Below are 16,601 nucleotides of genomic sequence, written 5' to 3' on the forward strand. Positions count from 1 at the left end.
AACCAATAGTTGAACAAGTGCCTTTTTTCTTTTATTATAAGGACAGTGCTTGCACAGAATTAAATACAACCTGGGCAAAGTGCTTTTAAAGTATCACATTGAGATGCATTTCCTCACATGAACCTATACTAAAAAAAAATAAAAAATAGACAAGGCAGTCCAAAAGCCTCAGCTATAAACAAATGCAAGATGTTGCTACATTACCCTAAAGAGCAGTTTTACAAAAACTAAAATGTCCTCAAAAAAGAAACCAATGCAGTTCAGATCCAGTCACATGTAGTGGATCAGCATGATGTGTACTTTAGTCATGAGCCAAAAAGTGTTGCTGGTCAGAAAGACAAAGCTCTTCCAAAATAACAAATTTGCTTACTACCAAAAGGAAAAGTAGAAAATATTTTTTTTTTCATAATATTATGACGTGTCTCACTACTGCAAGGGCTGTGGCGAATGAAAGCAGGGTTTGGGCTCCTGGAGTCTTGGGGAAAGCACTTTTTAAGGGTTCGGAGCACCTCCCTAGTGAGATAGACAGCTGAGTGATAGGGGTCAAGGTTAATTAACGATGCTTCTGGGCAAGTAAAAATGGGAGTGTGTGGTTGGTGAAGAGCAGCTTTGGAGCTATGTAGGAAGACAGCTACAGTGACTGGAGAAGGGAGCCAATGGTTAAAGGGCATGTAAGAGGCAGACAGGCAATAAGCAATCTGGTTTTTGTTATTTTGGAGGTGTCCCCGTGACCCGGACAACAGGTGGCAATAGGGCACCCCTTACATTGTGGCAGACCAAATTAGAAGCCTGTAGGCATCTTGTAGAATTCCCTGGAAAGTGGCTACTGTGTGTCTTATTCAACAAGTTGTCACATTGGTGTCAGCATGGAGGTGAAACAAAGCAGCAGTCAAAGTCCAGGTGAAAAGGAATTTAAAGCATTCATGCCGCATACAAGTTTGCCTAGGCAGTTAGCCTTCATGGAGGAGTGCAGGTTTTCAGCCCACGTGTAGCGAGAGGGTTACTTAGGTCCTTCTTCGGAGCAGTTTTCATGTATGATGCTAGATACCAGTGAGCACGACCCACCTTTGCAGAAGGTACCATAGTGCTATAAGAATGAAAGAACTCCAGAGCTTATAGAATTTTAATCAATACATGATATTATTTTACAATTTAATACAGTTAAGTACTTATATGAAGTTATAACAGTGAATTATTAAACATAAGGATAAAAGTTGAATGTAACTAAAGGGTTAACTAAATGTTGTTTTAAGCCTAGCCATGTGAGGCTTTTGCCTCATCTTAGAGGAGCTGCCAAGATAGTTGTTAAGGTTAAAAGTAGATGAGTAACAAACACTCCTCTATTTACAAGGCAATATTCAGATTAATGGGAGAGTCCAAAGGACTATCCGAGTCTGTTGGCATGGCCCGAATTTAAACAGAGCTTTATGTATTTAGCAAATGGATGAACAGAGGATTTTGGAGTAGGGCACTTGTAAATGCACATAGATGAAGAGGTGATAAGCGTTTTGACTGAAGAACTGCGTGAAGGGTACCGAAGCAAGACAAAACTGCTATGCCTCTTGGAGGATAACATATTGCAGTGGGTGGATATGGAGGTGGTGCCTGTGAGTGCTGGAATAAAGACATATGGATGGGTGGAACTTGTTAAAGACTGGCATATTTGATGGAACTGGGAATTGGAAAGCATGCTACACCTGTTTTGCATGATTGCCAGGGCAAATGGCTGGAGCTTGGAGGAGCAAGCTGTACAGCTGGCTGAGGCATTGGATGGTAATGCATTAGTGGCACTGATGGATGTGCCAGATGATGAGCTGTTAAATGCCCACGCACTGGAAACAACATTGGAGTGGTGTTTTTGGCCATGCAGAATCTGTCACTGCAATAAGGCAACAGTTAGAGCAAAGAGTTCACAGGACAACTGAGGCCATGGGGGTATTTGCCGCAGATGTTTAGTCTTTAGTGCAAAGGAGTTATCCCCATTTTGACAGATCAGTGTCAGGGGCAGAGTTAGCTGAGGAGGCATTTCTGTAGGGTTTCTATATATTTTTGAGCAGCACTATAATGTAATGTAGTGTCATGCAAGCTTAATTAATCTCCCATTTAAAATGTAAAACAGCTAAATAAAATACTTCAAGAGTGGAATGCCTCATACATGGTGCCTGAAAAGTGGTTTACTTTACACAATAAAAGTACAAAAGGATTAGAAGCCATAAATATATAAGACTACAATATCTAAGACCTTCAGTTTTTGCAGTACACTTTGGTTAAAGTTTTACATCGATTACAATAAAATCAAATTTAAAAAAAGTTATATATTGACTAGTGTATGGCTGTACATTTTTCACTCTGAGATTAGGAGATAACCCAGACTGACAGGACCTTTTGCAAGATGGACTAATACCTTATACATTAGGGATAACTGCTTCTCTCAGGAGGGTCATGAAGTGTTTAAAAACAGTCATTTATATGTGGTTCAAAAAGCAGTTTCAAGCAAAAATATTAACATACCCACAATAAAGCATTCTTACAATTTATTAAATATACATATAATGATCGCTGTTTCTCTCAATATTTCTTTGTTTTCTGTATTAATAATGAGACTTTTTCATTTTTGTTGTAATATGCCTTTCTAACATATATAAATATTAAGTCATCTTTGAGTCTCATTTACTAAATATATAAATGTAGAATATTTTAATTAACAATTGCATTTGATTTACATGGTGGAAGTGAAAAATTATTTACACTATATTATCCCATAAACATTAATAACTTCACACATATCTTTATTTTTATTGATACATTTCAACCACAATTGCACCTGGTATTTCTTCAAAACTCACCATATTAAATATATTTGTATGTCAGCCACATCTGGCATTGCTAGTTACATACTGTAAATCCATTTGCCTTCTTTTAAATCCAAAAGATTAAAAAAAAAATTATTTGTAATATATTTTGTCATATATCACTAACAGACAAGCTGTGTATGACACACTATAAATTTTGTACAGTCTTTTAAATTACTGAAGCTGTTTAATGCATAATTTACAATTAGTTATTTTTGTGATACTGTTATTTAATTCTATTCCTTTCTTAATTATAAAAAGAAAGCATTGTGTCTTCAAGGAAAACAATGATACACACTTGCCATACTTTAAAATAGAAACATAAATACAACTCCCTTTCCAAATACTTTGTTTGGGATCTCTGAAGTTATTTTATATAGGGTTACACTTAACGCCTGAATGTACAAAAAACACAGGTACAAAATTGTGTACTGGTGTAGCTTCTGATAATGTCTATTTTGAATACAGAATAAACAATTCATTATTTATCATTTTATTTTAGAGCAGAAACTTAGTTTATTGGCCCAGTAGTGTTTGTTTTTTGCCTGAAAAAATGTAAGTGACTCTTCTGCGTATTTCAGGTAAAATCATTCCATATATCAAAGGGTTTAAAAGAGGGGGAATTATGACAAACTCTAAAGAAGCAATGGTATTGACCAAGTCTGATGTTCTTTTTAAACGCATTCGGCTCTCTGTTGATTCAAATACTGTAGAACATAAAAAGAAGGTGAATGTAACTAAATGTGGAAGGCACGTTTGGAAAGCTTTAGATTTGTAAGATCGGGACCTATTCCAGCACAAAACAAGGATTTTTATATATGAATAAAGAATGAAGAGAATAGGCAATAAAAAAATACCGAAACCCACAGATCCATAAATATTATTAGCACTAGTGTCTGTACAAGATAACTTTACAATTTCCCAATTATTACAGTACACTGTGTTAATTGTATTTCCACATAATTGGAGACTACTAGAAAGGGACACCAAAATACTTATACCAGTAATTGGATATATCCAAGCAAGAAACATTAACATTGCCACTTTTGTATTTGAAATGATAGTACTGTATAATAGTGGAGCATTTATTGCTATGAACCTATCATATGCCATGACAGTTAAAATCGTAATTTCAACAGCGAAATAAACATAAAGAAAAAAAATTTGAGTAAAACAAACTGAACGAGAAACTACTGGAACATCTGTTTGGAGGTCAATCAATAATTTTGTATAAAAAGTTGTGGAGCCAATGAGAGCACTGATCAATAAATTGCATAGAAAAATGTACATGGGCTCATGAAGGCTTTTTTCCAAAATTATCAGCAGAATTAAAGAGAGATTAAAAGATAACATTAAAAGATATGCAATTAGTGCAGCCACAAAATATACATGTTTAGTGTTCCCCATGTCTTTAAAGGGAACAAGTATAAAAGTTGTAACATATGTTAAATTTTCCATCATTATCAAGGGTCCGTAGATTAAGAGGAAGAGTGTAAAATCTGCCCCTTTTTGACTTCTGAGATGTTAATAAAAAGCCCAGTTTTTAGACATTGGTTACGACAAGAGCTCACTGAAGCATCTCATCCATCGCAGGTCAGTATTCTTCCTACTGATTAAAAAGAAAAAGGTTAATTTTAAATTCAGTTTTTCTTTTTTGTAATCTTTTCAAAATAAACAATTTAAAATTTGTCTCAGTTTAATGCTTTGTATTTTAACAAGTACTGTATTTGATTGATTACATTGACTAAAATTGGCTTAGGTTACATCACTGTAGAGAAAACCACTACTTACTGGTAAAAATTACACCATGCACTACTTTTAAACTGCAATTCAGCACTCTTTGTAAAGGTTTCATAAATTATTATAAATTAGTTTCAGTTCAAGAAAAAAGTATACCAAATAAAAGAAAAAAGTATTTTTGACTTACAAAGCAGAGAAAATAAAACATGAATTCTACAAGATTGAATGCTCTACTGTTTCCCTTTATTTGCTTGTCTTCATTTAGCATTACATCAAGAGTGCCCTCCGTTTAATGTAAAACTGCTAGAAAATGCTTGTCATCTGTTGTTACCTTTTTTTCTGAGATCTCTTAAATGATTCATCATATGACATTCCTCGTGGTAGGTGATGTTAAATATAAAAGGTTTTAGCTTTATATATAGAATTTTCTCTCATGTTTTTCTATATAATTGCCTAACAGTGTCTCAGGAGTCTTTTTTTGCTTTCCTTATGAAGTGTGTTACTAATAAAAGTCTCAGGAATTGTGTAGCACAACTAATTGACTCAAAATGTCATGAATGCCTTTCCCTTCTGATTATCTTAATTATCACACTGCCTAATGTTCTAAACACATACCTGAATTCGGGGGGTCTTCTGAGTTTCAAGCACTGCACCAATATTTGGGTATACATAAAAACATAGGTGGCATGGTGGCGCAGTGGGTAGCGCTGCTGCCTCGCAGGTGGGAGACCTGGGTTCACTTCCCAGGTGATCCCTGCATGGGTTTCCTCTGGAATTTCCTCCCACAGTCCAAACGCATTCAGGTTAGGTGCATTGGCGATTCTAAATTATGCTTGGTGTGTGTCTGTGCCTGACTGGGTTTGTTTACTGCCTTGTGCCCAGTGTTGTCTGGGAATGGCTCCAGCATAACCCCGTGACCATGTAGTTAGGATACAGCAGGTTGGATAATGGATGGATAAAAACTTATTTTAATATCCTATTTGTTTAATGGACCCCAATGAAAATTTCTGAATACACATAAACTGAGGGCCAGTTTTTCAAAAGACTTTCAGCAGTGAGAAGAGTGTACAAGACTCTCACTGGTTTTCTTGAAATGAATGACAGATATAATAATCATTCACGATCAGTGTATCTTCTCACCACAATTTGAGCTGGTGTGAAGCTTTCAAACATTTGAATCTACACAGATCTCCTTATTTTGGCAGATGAAAATTGCCATTTTACTAGAGGTTGTGTTCTTAAGACACTGGAATATTATTCAAAGGAGACAAGGACACACCATAGAAACGAATGAAAGACAACAAAGTACAGTTAATATATTGACAGAGTAAGTAAGGAGATAGTAGTAAAAAATGTTGTTTTTAAAAAAACAGGGCATTTACACTTCAACCTTCCATTAAAAGACAAATAAATTGACACTGCACCGTGATCCCCATTTTTTTCAATATTATGGGAACTGCACTGGGATTGAGTACTTCCTCAGTAATCTGCCCAATTACCAGTTTGTACAGTGACACAGTCATTGATACCAAAGTGGAGAATTATTTTTTTTAAATAATCTGTTAATTTAAATAATTTATTCGGTTATTACAAATGTGCAAGATTAACACTTTAATGCTCTTTATAAACTGGTTTAATGCTGCATTACATTTGTCTTAACAATCTGTTTAATTTGCCTTAACCTGCATCAAACAAATCCTGCTTTTTAAACAGTAAACTGTACTTAACATGGTCCACAAACTGTCAGAGAAGTTTATGCAGTTTGTTGGATTCCAGATAGAGTATGATTATTTCTATTTACTTATTCCTGTTCTTTACTGAGAGAAAAGCCAAACAAAATGACACCTTTTACTGGCTAACTAAAAAGATTATAATATGCAAGCTTTCGAGGCAACTCAGGCCCCTTCTTCAGGCAAGATGTAATCTTTACTGAGAAACCGGCCTCAGATTTGGAGTTGGATTCTTTCTGTGAAAGATGGGGAATTGTTATAAAATCTAGTTGTCCTCATCTTGTAAACTAAAAACAAAAGATTTATTTCTTAATGAAGACAAGTTCAACTGCAACATAATAATGTTTATTTTTAGTGATAATTTTTGTTCACTGTTCTAGTAATGTTATAGAGTTTTTAAGGTAATTATTTTACTTTTACTTTAAATATATATAATCTGAAATAGTTTTGTGGTATATTACAAAACAATTTAAATCCTTTACAACTGAATATTGCCCTTTTAATAACTAAAGTTCCTACAATTACAGCACATAAAAATCAGTAATTTTTATAATTTCTATAAATCACCATTTCATTGTATTCATAATCTCTATTTTGTGAAAATACCATGTAAAACATCTTGTTTCTTTTAAGCTAATAATGTTAATGTAATCGCATTGTTGGACATTTTATATTTTTATTGTATTTGGTTCCTAGTAAGTTGTGTTTATGAATAATAGAGGATATGAAATTGCAGGACAAGCTAGTTTAGATTAGGGCAAATAAGTTTGTCCTGAGATCTTAACATTAATTTCAGGACAATCTAGCTTAGACTAGGCCAAACCTTTTCATCCTGTTGGGCTTCAGACAAACTGGTTTGGCCTAGTCTAAACTAGTTTGCTTTTAAAATCAGGTTTGATTACATTTACAAACTATACATGTATGTTTATTTAATGATTTTCTTCCTAATGCAATTTACCAATTAAAGTTTTGTTTTTGCATATGAATATTGCTAACAAAATGTTAACATTTTGTATTTTTAGATATATTTTTATTTAAAAAAACATTCAAATAGCATAATTCCTTTTTTCTTTTGGAATATAAAATAGCAATAAGCAAAAACATAAAGTACTGTTGCAAAACAAAAGTTCCATTTAGCATATGTTACTTAGTAAAATCTGCGGTGGGTTGGCACCCTGCCCAGGATTGGTTCCTGCCTTGTGCCCTGTGTTGGCTGGGATTGGCTCCAGCGTACCCCCGTAACCCTGTATTTGGATTCAGCGGGTTAGAAAATGGATGGATGGATGGATACTTAGTAAAATACTAGATTTCTCCAAAGGACTGTTTATGGTTAAATAAAAACATTTTCAAATTAGAGCATGGAGAAACAAGAGGGATATATACACACACATACACACACAACATTGTTTGGTGCCATTTTAGAACTTAAACATGCCATTTCCATGGTACATTAATTGAAACACTGGAATATGACATAGTTATCACAAGTAGTAACAACAAATGTTTAAGAAAGAGAACAGTTTCTGTTAAATTGTCCAATAAACTGGTAGCATTGCACTGAGAGAATAAAAGTGAATAATAAAACAAAATGCTAACTTTTATAAGTAACCATAAATTTACACTGGCTGTTACAGACTCAAATAAATCAAATGTATGTTTTTATTCTATAATAATAATAATAATAGCCAGTCACTACTCAAAACAGTTAATACATGAAGGGCCCAAGATTGAACCTGAAACCTCTCAACTTGGAGACAGCAGTTCTTATCTCTGCACCAACCAGGAAGACATATGTGTGTGTGTGTGTGTCTGGTACCCTATCCCAATTTCTTTTACTTTGGTTAAATTCTAGAAAAAAAGCTCACTTGTTTAGTTATATCTGTGTCTTTTGTGAAAGTGTTTATTTGATATTTGGACTTCAGTCTTCACACATTATACACTTCACATCAGCGTTTTGCCAATTTAATAATAGAACATGAAAAAAGTTTCTGTTCTAGTATATGTTCAATATTACTTGCCTCACATTTCCTGTCATCCTACATTTACACAGATCATTGTAGACACAGAACACACATGAAATGTATGTGTTCCAAATAATAATATATTATTTACCATATACAACTCAAGGCACCTCACACCCAGATAAACAGAACTTTGTGTACGACTAAAGATGCATCGGTGCAGGATGGGATAGCAGGCTGCCTGCTGCTTGTGCTGATAGACACATTTGCAAAACATAAGACGCTGGTGAGCAGGTGCAAGGGAATTTAAGGTGGCCCGGGATTACAAGTCTTTTTGTAGGCTTTAGGGATTCTAGTGTTAATGGTAATAATGGTCTTGCTGTAATAATTGAAACTGTGGAGGCATTTAATTTGTTACATGGGTGATATTGGGGTTGGATAACATTTTTTCCTTGATTAAAAAAAATATTATTTAAAAAGAGTATTAAATGTTGACTCAGATTTAGTTTCTTGAATATTATCTTTTGTCTAAAGCTCTGAAGCCATTCATTGTATAAAATATGCAAAAATGTAAGATGTTAGGATGAGAGAAATACTTTTTTACAGCACTGTAGAATAGATGACATTTAGGTGGTTTTTAGGGGTTGTTAACAAAGAATCCTTAAATTTAGAAGAAAATCTGCTAAAGCTTATACTAGGTGAAAATTTACCCATGGCACAAGGTAGTGTTCACATTTGTAGTAGTTGTACTAAAATGTGACATTTAGAAACTTTTTTGCATATTGTAAAGTGAGGGTGCCTTACTAAAAGTGTTCAAATTTGTGAGCTGAAAAGATGACTTTTAGAATTTCTTTATGGGTTGTGAACAAATAACCCTAAATGCAGAAGAAAATCATTTAATGTCAATAGTGAATCAAAACTGACCTGAAAGTCATGGTAACATTTTTAGAAAATGTAAAAATTATGATGTTTAATTTGTTTTTGGTCATTTGTTAATTGGGGTAAACACAGGAAAAGTCACAAAGATTCATTCTGAACAAATTAAATTTAGGGTGCTTTTACTGATTTCAAACACAACACTAGATAAAATTTGATTTGAGAACATTGTAAAGGTTAATAGCAATACCTTTAAAAATAATTTTTCTGTAGATACTGAGCAGTCTCTCATGGTGCTATAAATGAGTTTTGTTTCATTTCTTTATGCGAAACTGCATCCGTTTCTGCTTGTTTTGCCTCATAGAGACAGAGTCTATGCACCTGTAAGCACAGCCCATTTTGATACTTCACCCAGATTCTATTTCTATATCTTACTCAAAGATGATAGTCAGTGTTTGGCTGAAGAGATGCTTTCCCAGAATTCATAACAGATTCAAATACAACTGTTTACTTCAAAATCAATCCAGAGAAAACAAACAAAAAACAGGACTACAAAGAGGCAAAAAAATTTAAACCGCCACACAACAGAAAAGAGTAAAAGAATGGATATGAGACGAAAAAAAAATTAATGTTTTAAATATAATAGAATAATTAATAACATAGGATAGTCGATCACAGAAACCAGTATCATTATTCTAAAATAATACTACTGAATTCTTTACAACTTTTATTTCATGCAGATGTGGTCAAATAGTTCCCTGTTCTTCCACAGCATTGTGAACCACTGCAGGACACTGGGACTGTCAACTTGTATACTAGAGTGGCTCTGAACAAGTAAAACGACAGAAAATGATCAAGGCAGTCCAAAGGCCTCAGCTAAACAAACACAAGCTTTGTATTTCTATTGCCCTAATCTCACATAAAATGAAATGTCTAAAATCTCACAATTCAGACACAGTCATATGTGTGTGGATCAGCATGATGTATACACTCTTCAGGAGCCAAAAGGCTTGCTGGAAAGAAAGCCTAAAGCCTTTTCAAAGAAACCAATATGGTTAACGTACCAACAGGACTGTAGAAACTTTATAAATCTGACATAATAGTAACAGTTTTCTAATTGAGCCAGTTTCTTATGCCAGGGCACTACGTTTCGACATTTACTCAGCTTTTAGCACAGTACTAACCAGCCTCACATACCGGTTCATAAATGACATAATCTGAATTATAATACAAATATTGCAAAATGTAATTACATCTTCTATTGACTTTTATGCTGTACACCAAAGGCACTATGGTAATTGGATGCAAATCTGAACACCACTGAAAAAATGAAATTAAAAGTTTGATAAATGAGTGTCGGTATCAATTTTATTCTGTGGACAGCAAAAAGACTAATTACCTTCTGTTTAACTTTCAGAAACAAAATTTAACATGGAAATTTCCCCTTGTGATTTTTCCATCTATCTATTGTGCCGGGTGGCTGGCAGCTCATCCCAGCTGGGATGCCCCTGAGATGGAAGGATGGGGGAAGGCAGCTTTTCCAGGACACTGCCTCCCCCAAAACACTAGATGGCAGCTCCCCTGGAGTGTAAAGTTGCCCCAGATTTCCGCAATGCGGTTTCTCAGCCCTGTTGGGTACCGTAGCTGCCTCCTAAAGGAACTGTGAGAGGACCACAGGAGCTATGCCTCATCCATAGCCCGGAAGTACTCCTAAGTCACGAGGATGAGAGCCCTGAAGTACTTCTGGGCTGAAGGAAACTGTTGTGTTTATTGTGTTGTGTGTACTGTTGTGTTTATTGTGGCTGTGGTGCTTTCGAGGCACTATTACAGAAGAAAAAAAAGATTAAAAGTCTTCTTAGTGCTTTTAGCCTGTGTCCATTATAATACACTATCTATATCTTGAAGTTTCATCTGTTCATCTCATTTCATATATGGGAGTGTTGCAGCAAGGCTGAAAATAACTCAAATATATTGTTTTCTATTGTGAATCACATATTTTTAGCTGTGTTGTACTGCTGATTAATTGCCAATTAAAGTGTAAAAAAGATATTTAACTAAAAAATTCCAGGAGTGGACTGTCCTATACGTAAGGCCTAAAAAGTGCTTGACTTCACAAGATGATTCAATGCAGCCATGAATCTTGCAAAGAAACCAATATATAAGACTTTTAGCTTTTGCAATGCAGTACTTTTCTTCAGTTGCTTGGTTAAATGTGACTAATGTATGGCTCTCTGTTTTTCACTCTCAGAACAGATTTAGGTCTGATTTTATCTTTTAACAAGATGACCTAATAGCTTGTTAATTGTGGTAATTGTTATTTTACAGAGGGTCAGGAAATGTTTAGGAATGAGGTAATTCATAAAGTATTCATAAAATCTTAAAGAAATGCAGTAAACATGTTAAATAACATAAACATAACCCAAAATGAGCCATTCTTACAATTTATATATATAAAAAAGTAATATACTATATATATATATATATATATATATATATATATATATATATATATATATATATACTGTATATATATATTATATAATGATAGCTGTTTTTTCAATTTGTACTTGCTTTCTATATTAATAATGTGTCCATCATATTTAAAAATTAAGGCAATGATAATTGAGTGTACTTCTTTGGTAAATGCATCATGTTTTTCATTTTAATGGACAAATTGTATTTATCATTTTAGACAGAACAGTGTTGCAGTGGTGAATGCTTCTTCTTTGCAGCTCCCAGGATCCATGTTTGATTTTCAAAATGGTCACTATTTGTCTGGAAGTTGTTCTTTTCCACAGGTAACGTGATTTCTGTCCACATTCCAAAGACATGTAGGTTAGGTTAGGTGGTGACTAAAAATTAAACAAGAAAGAGTGTGCGTGGATAAGTGTGTTGGAATACACCTCGTGACATAGCTGGTGTCCCAGTCACAGCTTGTTCCTGGTTGGTGTTCCACATAGCCAGGGAAGTTGGAGAAGTCCTGTGGCCATTTAATAAAAAAAGAAATTGGTTGGGGGAAAAAAAGTATTTGGTTGTTTGGCCACTTACCAACCTCATCTCGATATATTTCAAACTCAATTGTACTTTTTATTAAGATGCTCTTTTTTGTGGCTCTTGTGAACACATTAATGTTCCACTCATTAAACAAAAAAGCAATTAAAGGTATGTGTGAATCTGTTTGTATCAAATTAAAAACACCAATAAAAACACAGGAGTTTTTTATTTTCACTGATAAATTTCAAGCACATTTGCAACAGATGTTTCTCAAAAGCACAAAACACTATATTTATATATATAATATATATTTGTATATCCGACATAACTTTAATGGGTTTTAAAATAATGTGAATCCATTTACCTTTATATTCAGGCATGGCAAGTAAAAAATATTTCAGATATATTTTATGATATATCAGTAGTAACCACATTGTAAATGACACAACATAAATGTTATCTAATCTAGTGTGAGTATTTCTTTAGCCCAAAACACCAATGCGTTTCTTGGAAAGAGGCTGTGTTTTAAGACCACTTGGGTGGCATGCCTCAGAACTTTTCCTTGTGAGGTTACCTGACAAAATAGTTGCTGGTCATCTACATGGCAGTATGTTACAGCGTATCTTACAATTTTTATACAGTATATACTTATTTTCTACTTCTGAATATAATTTTTTTTGCATAAAAAGTAATTAATGATTTCTATTGCATACTTTATTACAGATTCAATTCAATATATATTGTAAATTATTGAAGGTATGTAATAAATATATTACAGCCAGTTGTAATTTATTTCTACTACTTGCTTAAATGCAAAACGTATGTGCTGTGTTTTCAATGACACCAAAAATACATAATTATCCTACTTGACAAAGCAAAGAACTAAAATGCAACTGTCCTTCCAACTGCTCATGGCACTCTGTAGTCATTTTAAATGTGATTACACTTTAATCAGCCACAGGGGATGCACAAACCAGTGTGTTTCTTCGTGCCGGTCCCAAGCCCAGATAAATGGAGAGGGTTAAGTAAGGAAGGCCATCCGGTGTAAAATGTTGCCAAATCAATATGCGGACAACAATTTTGGATGATTTGCTGTGGCAACCCCTAATGGGAGCAGCCAAAAGAAGAAGAAGACACTTTAATGTACAAGGAGGTAAAAGACACAATATTAAACAGATATGTTTATTGTTTGAGCAGCTTCTGACATCTTTTCTTGACACCTATTTATGAATACAAAATTAACAATTTTTTTTCTGGTCATGAGACATTTACATAGTTTATCTATGTTGTAATGTTTGTTTTTTACCAGGAAATAATACATGGATAATTCTTCTGCGTATTTCAGGTAAAATAATTCCATATATTAAAGGGTTTAAAAGAGGGGAAATTATTACAGACTCCAAAGAAGCAATGGTACTGACCACGTCTGATGTTCTTTTCAAGTGCAATCGGCTCTCTATTATTTCAAATACTATAGAACATAAGAAGATGGTGAATGTAACCAAATGTGGAAGGCACGTTTGAAAAGCTTTCCATTTATGAGATCTGGAGCTATTCCAACACAAAACAAGGATTTTTATATATGAATATAAAATAAAGAGTATAGGCAATAAAAACATACCAAAAGCCACTGATCCATAAACATTATTAGCGCTGGTGTCTGTACAGGACAACTTTACAATTTCCCAATTATTACAGTACACTGTGTTAATGGTATTTCCACATAACTTCAGACTGCTAGACAGTGATATCAAAATACTTACACAACAAATTGGATATATCCAAGCCAGAATAATTAACTTTAGAGCTGTTGCATATGAAATGATTGTACTGTATAGCAACGGAACATTTATTGCTATGAATCTATCATATGCCATGACAGTTAAAATGGTAATTTCAACAGAGAAATAAATATAAAGAAAAAAAATTTGAGTGAAACAAACTAAACGAGAAACCACAGGAACATCTGTCTGAAGGTCAATCAGTAATTTTATATAAAAATTTGTGGAGCCAACAAGTGCACAAATCAACAAATTGCATAGAAAAATGTACATAGGCTCATGCAGGCTTTTTTCAAAAAGTATTAGCAGAATTAATGAGAGATTCAAAGTTAACATCAGTAGATATGCAATTAGTGCAGCTATAAAATATACATGTTTACTGTTCCCCATGTCTTTAAAGGGAACGAGTATAAAACTTGAAATGTATGAGGAATTATCCATCATTTTCTGGGGTCTATAAATTGAGAGGGTAAAATAAGCAAAGAAAATCAGCCTCTTTTGACTTCTGAGATGCAGATAAAAAGTCCAGCTTTTAGACACGGGTTACAACAACAGTTCACTGAAGCATCAAATACGCCACAGGTCAGGATACTTACTGATTAAAAACAAGAAAAAGGTTAATTTTAGATGGAGAGTTTTTCATTTTTATAATCTTTCAAAGGAAGACATTTAAAATGTGGCCCAATTTAATGTACTATTTTTTAACAAGTATTGCATTTTATATTTTGTCTTGTATTAAAAGACCAATATTATGTTGATTAAATAGTGTAAAACTGGCTTAAGTTATAAACATGGTAGACAAAAATACAACAATTCAGTTCTTTTTGCAGAGGTTTTATAATTTATTCCAAGGTACTTTTCAGCTCAAGATAAGAAGTATACTATATATAAGAAAACAGACCTGTAAAGCAGAGATATAAAAACATGAATTTTACTTCATTTGAATGTTCTACTGATTCCTTTTATTTGCTTGCCCTCATTTAGCATAATATCAAGAGTGCCCTACTTTCATGCAATACTGCAAAAAATAAAACATGTTTATAATCTTATTTTACCTTTCTTTCTGGAATCTCCTAAACGATTCATTATATAGCAAGTGGTTAATGATGCCATATGTGAAAGGTTATAGCTTTATATATAGAGAATGTCTTGTCATGTTTTGCTACATATGTATTTAGCATGTCTCAGGAGTCTTTTTTGTTTTCCTCATTATGAAGAGCCCTCAAAACTAAAAATCTCAAAGTTTGTAGCAGTCATAGCATTATGTTTTTCCCTCCTGATTGTCTTAAATATTGTATATTTTTTATTAAATAGATATTAGATGAACATGACTTTAAACTATACAAGTAAAATATTTTTGATGAAAGTTATACCCTGCCTTCCCTAAACACCTAATTCAATACGGACTTCCTCTGAATTACTAATAATTGTTTTACAAACATATACAAAAAGTCCTTTAACATCCTTTTCAGTTTTAAGAACCACAATGAAGTTGAATTTCTGTATACACAAAAAATAAAGGCCAGTTTTTCGAAAGCCTTTCACTGGTTAGAATAACTTGCAAAACGCTCACTGGCTTTCTCAAAATGAATGACACACATAATCTTGGGTTATAATCAGTGTGTCTTCTCACCAGGATGTGATGTGGTGAAAGGCTTTCAAAAGATTGAAACTACATGGTTTTCAATGTGTCATTAGATAGAAAATGGCCTTTTCACAAATACCTGTGACTTTTGGTATTACTGGAAATTTAATATAATTTGTTCTTTTTTTGTATCTGAGAAATTCACTTGATTGAAAAGGGAATAATTGTGCTTGGTAGTTTGTCCAGTAAAGTCATGTCCTTCCATGTCAATCAGTGTTGTGAGGGCTGATATTTTGTTTGTAGATCATTTTCCAATGCACTTGTTGATGAAAATTGTAATAATTTGACAGGCAATCATTTCAAGTCACATCACACCTCCTACATTTAAAAAAATGATTTAAAAATATGATGCCATAAACTGTTTTGTTTCTTCAAAAAATCTCTGAACCATTTTATTTTGAAAGTACTGTTAACACAGCAAATATCTATGGCCTGTAACCCTTGTTCTTTGTGTTCTTTAACTAGTCCTGCTTTCCTAATTGTAGTAAGTTGTTTAACTTAAATGCAATCAAAATTAGCCTGGTTTTTAGCTTTAGCCCCTTTGTATTGTGCACCACCAGGCTGGCACTGCCGCCTCAACCCGACACAGACAGGCATGGGACACAAGTTCAAGGCACACACAATTTTTTATTTTCTTTTTACACATGGGAAACACCTTCCCCATTTCCCATAGGCACAATACAGTCTCAGCACAAGCACAATTCAACAGAATTACTTCATTTTTTTTCTTTTTCTCCTCCACTTCTCCAGTCAAGCTTCGTCTTCCTCTTTCCATCTCTGGCTCCTTGAGTAGTGGCTGCTGGCTCATTTTATACTGCACGCAGAAGTGTTCCAGGTAGGTCCTTGATGACCTAGTTTCCAGCAGCACTTCTGGGTGTGGTGGAAGAACTGCCCAAAAGGGCTCAGCAGATCCTGCTGCAGCACCCCCCTGGCGGCGCCCACATAGCTCATCATGCACCAAACTCCAACTCCCATGAATCCCTGCGGGAGTCCGAGATGCCGCTGCAACCCAGGGGGGCTGT

The 16,601-nt window shown here is 34.1% G+C and overlaps 2 protein-coding genes across 2 annotated transcripts; both read right to left on the minus strand.

Moving 5' to 3' along the window:
• Window positions 1–3,368: 3,368 nt before the first annotated feature.
• Window positions 3,369–4,259, minus strand: LOC120524503 (olfactory receptor 1500-like). Its single transcript, XM_039746338.1, has 2 exons — window positions 3,710–4,259; window positions 3,369–3,559 (listed from the first exon to the last, which is right to left on the minus strand). Exons 1-2 carry the CDS (start codon window positions 4,257–4,259, stop codon window positions 3,369–3,371), a joined length of 741 nt encoding a protein of 246 aa, XP_039602272.1.
• Window positions 4,260–13,430: 9,171 nt separating this feature from the next.
• LOC120524504 (olfactory receptor 10A6-like) lies at window positions 13,431–14,324 on the minus strand. The gene has a single exon (XM_039746339.1). The coding sequence runs from the start codon at window positions 14,322–14,324 to the stop codon at window positions 13,431–13,433; it is 894 nt and encodes a 297-aa protein (XP_039602273.1).
• Between the last annotated feature and the right edge of the window lie 2,277 nt (window positions 14,325–16,601).

The sequence above is a fragment of the Polypterus senegalus genome, chromosome 2, assembly GCF_016835505.1.
Source record: "Polypterus senegalus isolate Bchr_013 chromosome 2, ASM1683550v1, whole genome shotgun sequence".
Classification (NCBI taxonomy): domain Eukaryota; kingdom Metazoa; phylum Chordata; class Cladistia; order Polypteriformes; family Polypteridae; genus Polypterus; species Polypterus senegalus.

Bases quoted from the DNA above. Each gene is read 5' to 3' on its own strand.
- LOC120524503 (XM_039746338.1), bottom strand. From the start codon at position 4,259: ATGGGGAACACTAAACATGTATATTTTGTGGCTGCACTAATTGCATAT. The intron at 3,560-3,709 runs GTATTTTTTTAT...TATGTTCTACAG, and splicing joins TTATGGATCTGTGGGTTTCG to TATTTGAATCAACAGAGAGC.
- LOC120524504 (XM_039746339.1), bottom strand. From the start codon at position 14,324: ATGGGGAACAGTAAACATGTATATTTTATAGCTGCACTAATTGCATAT.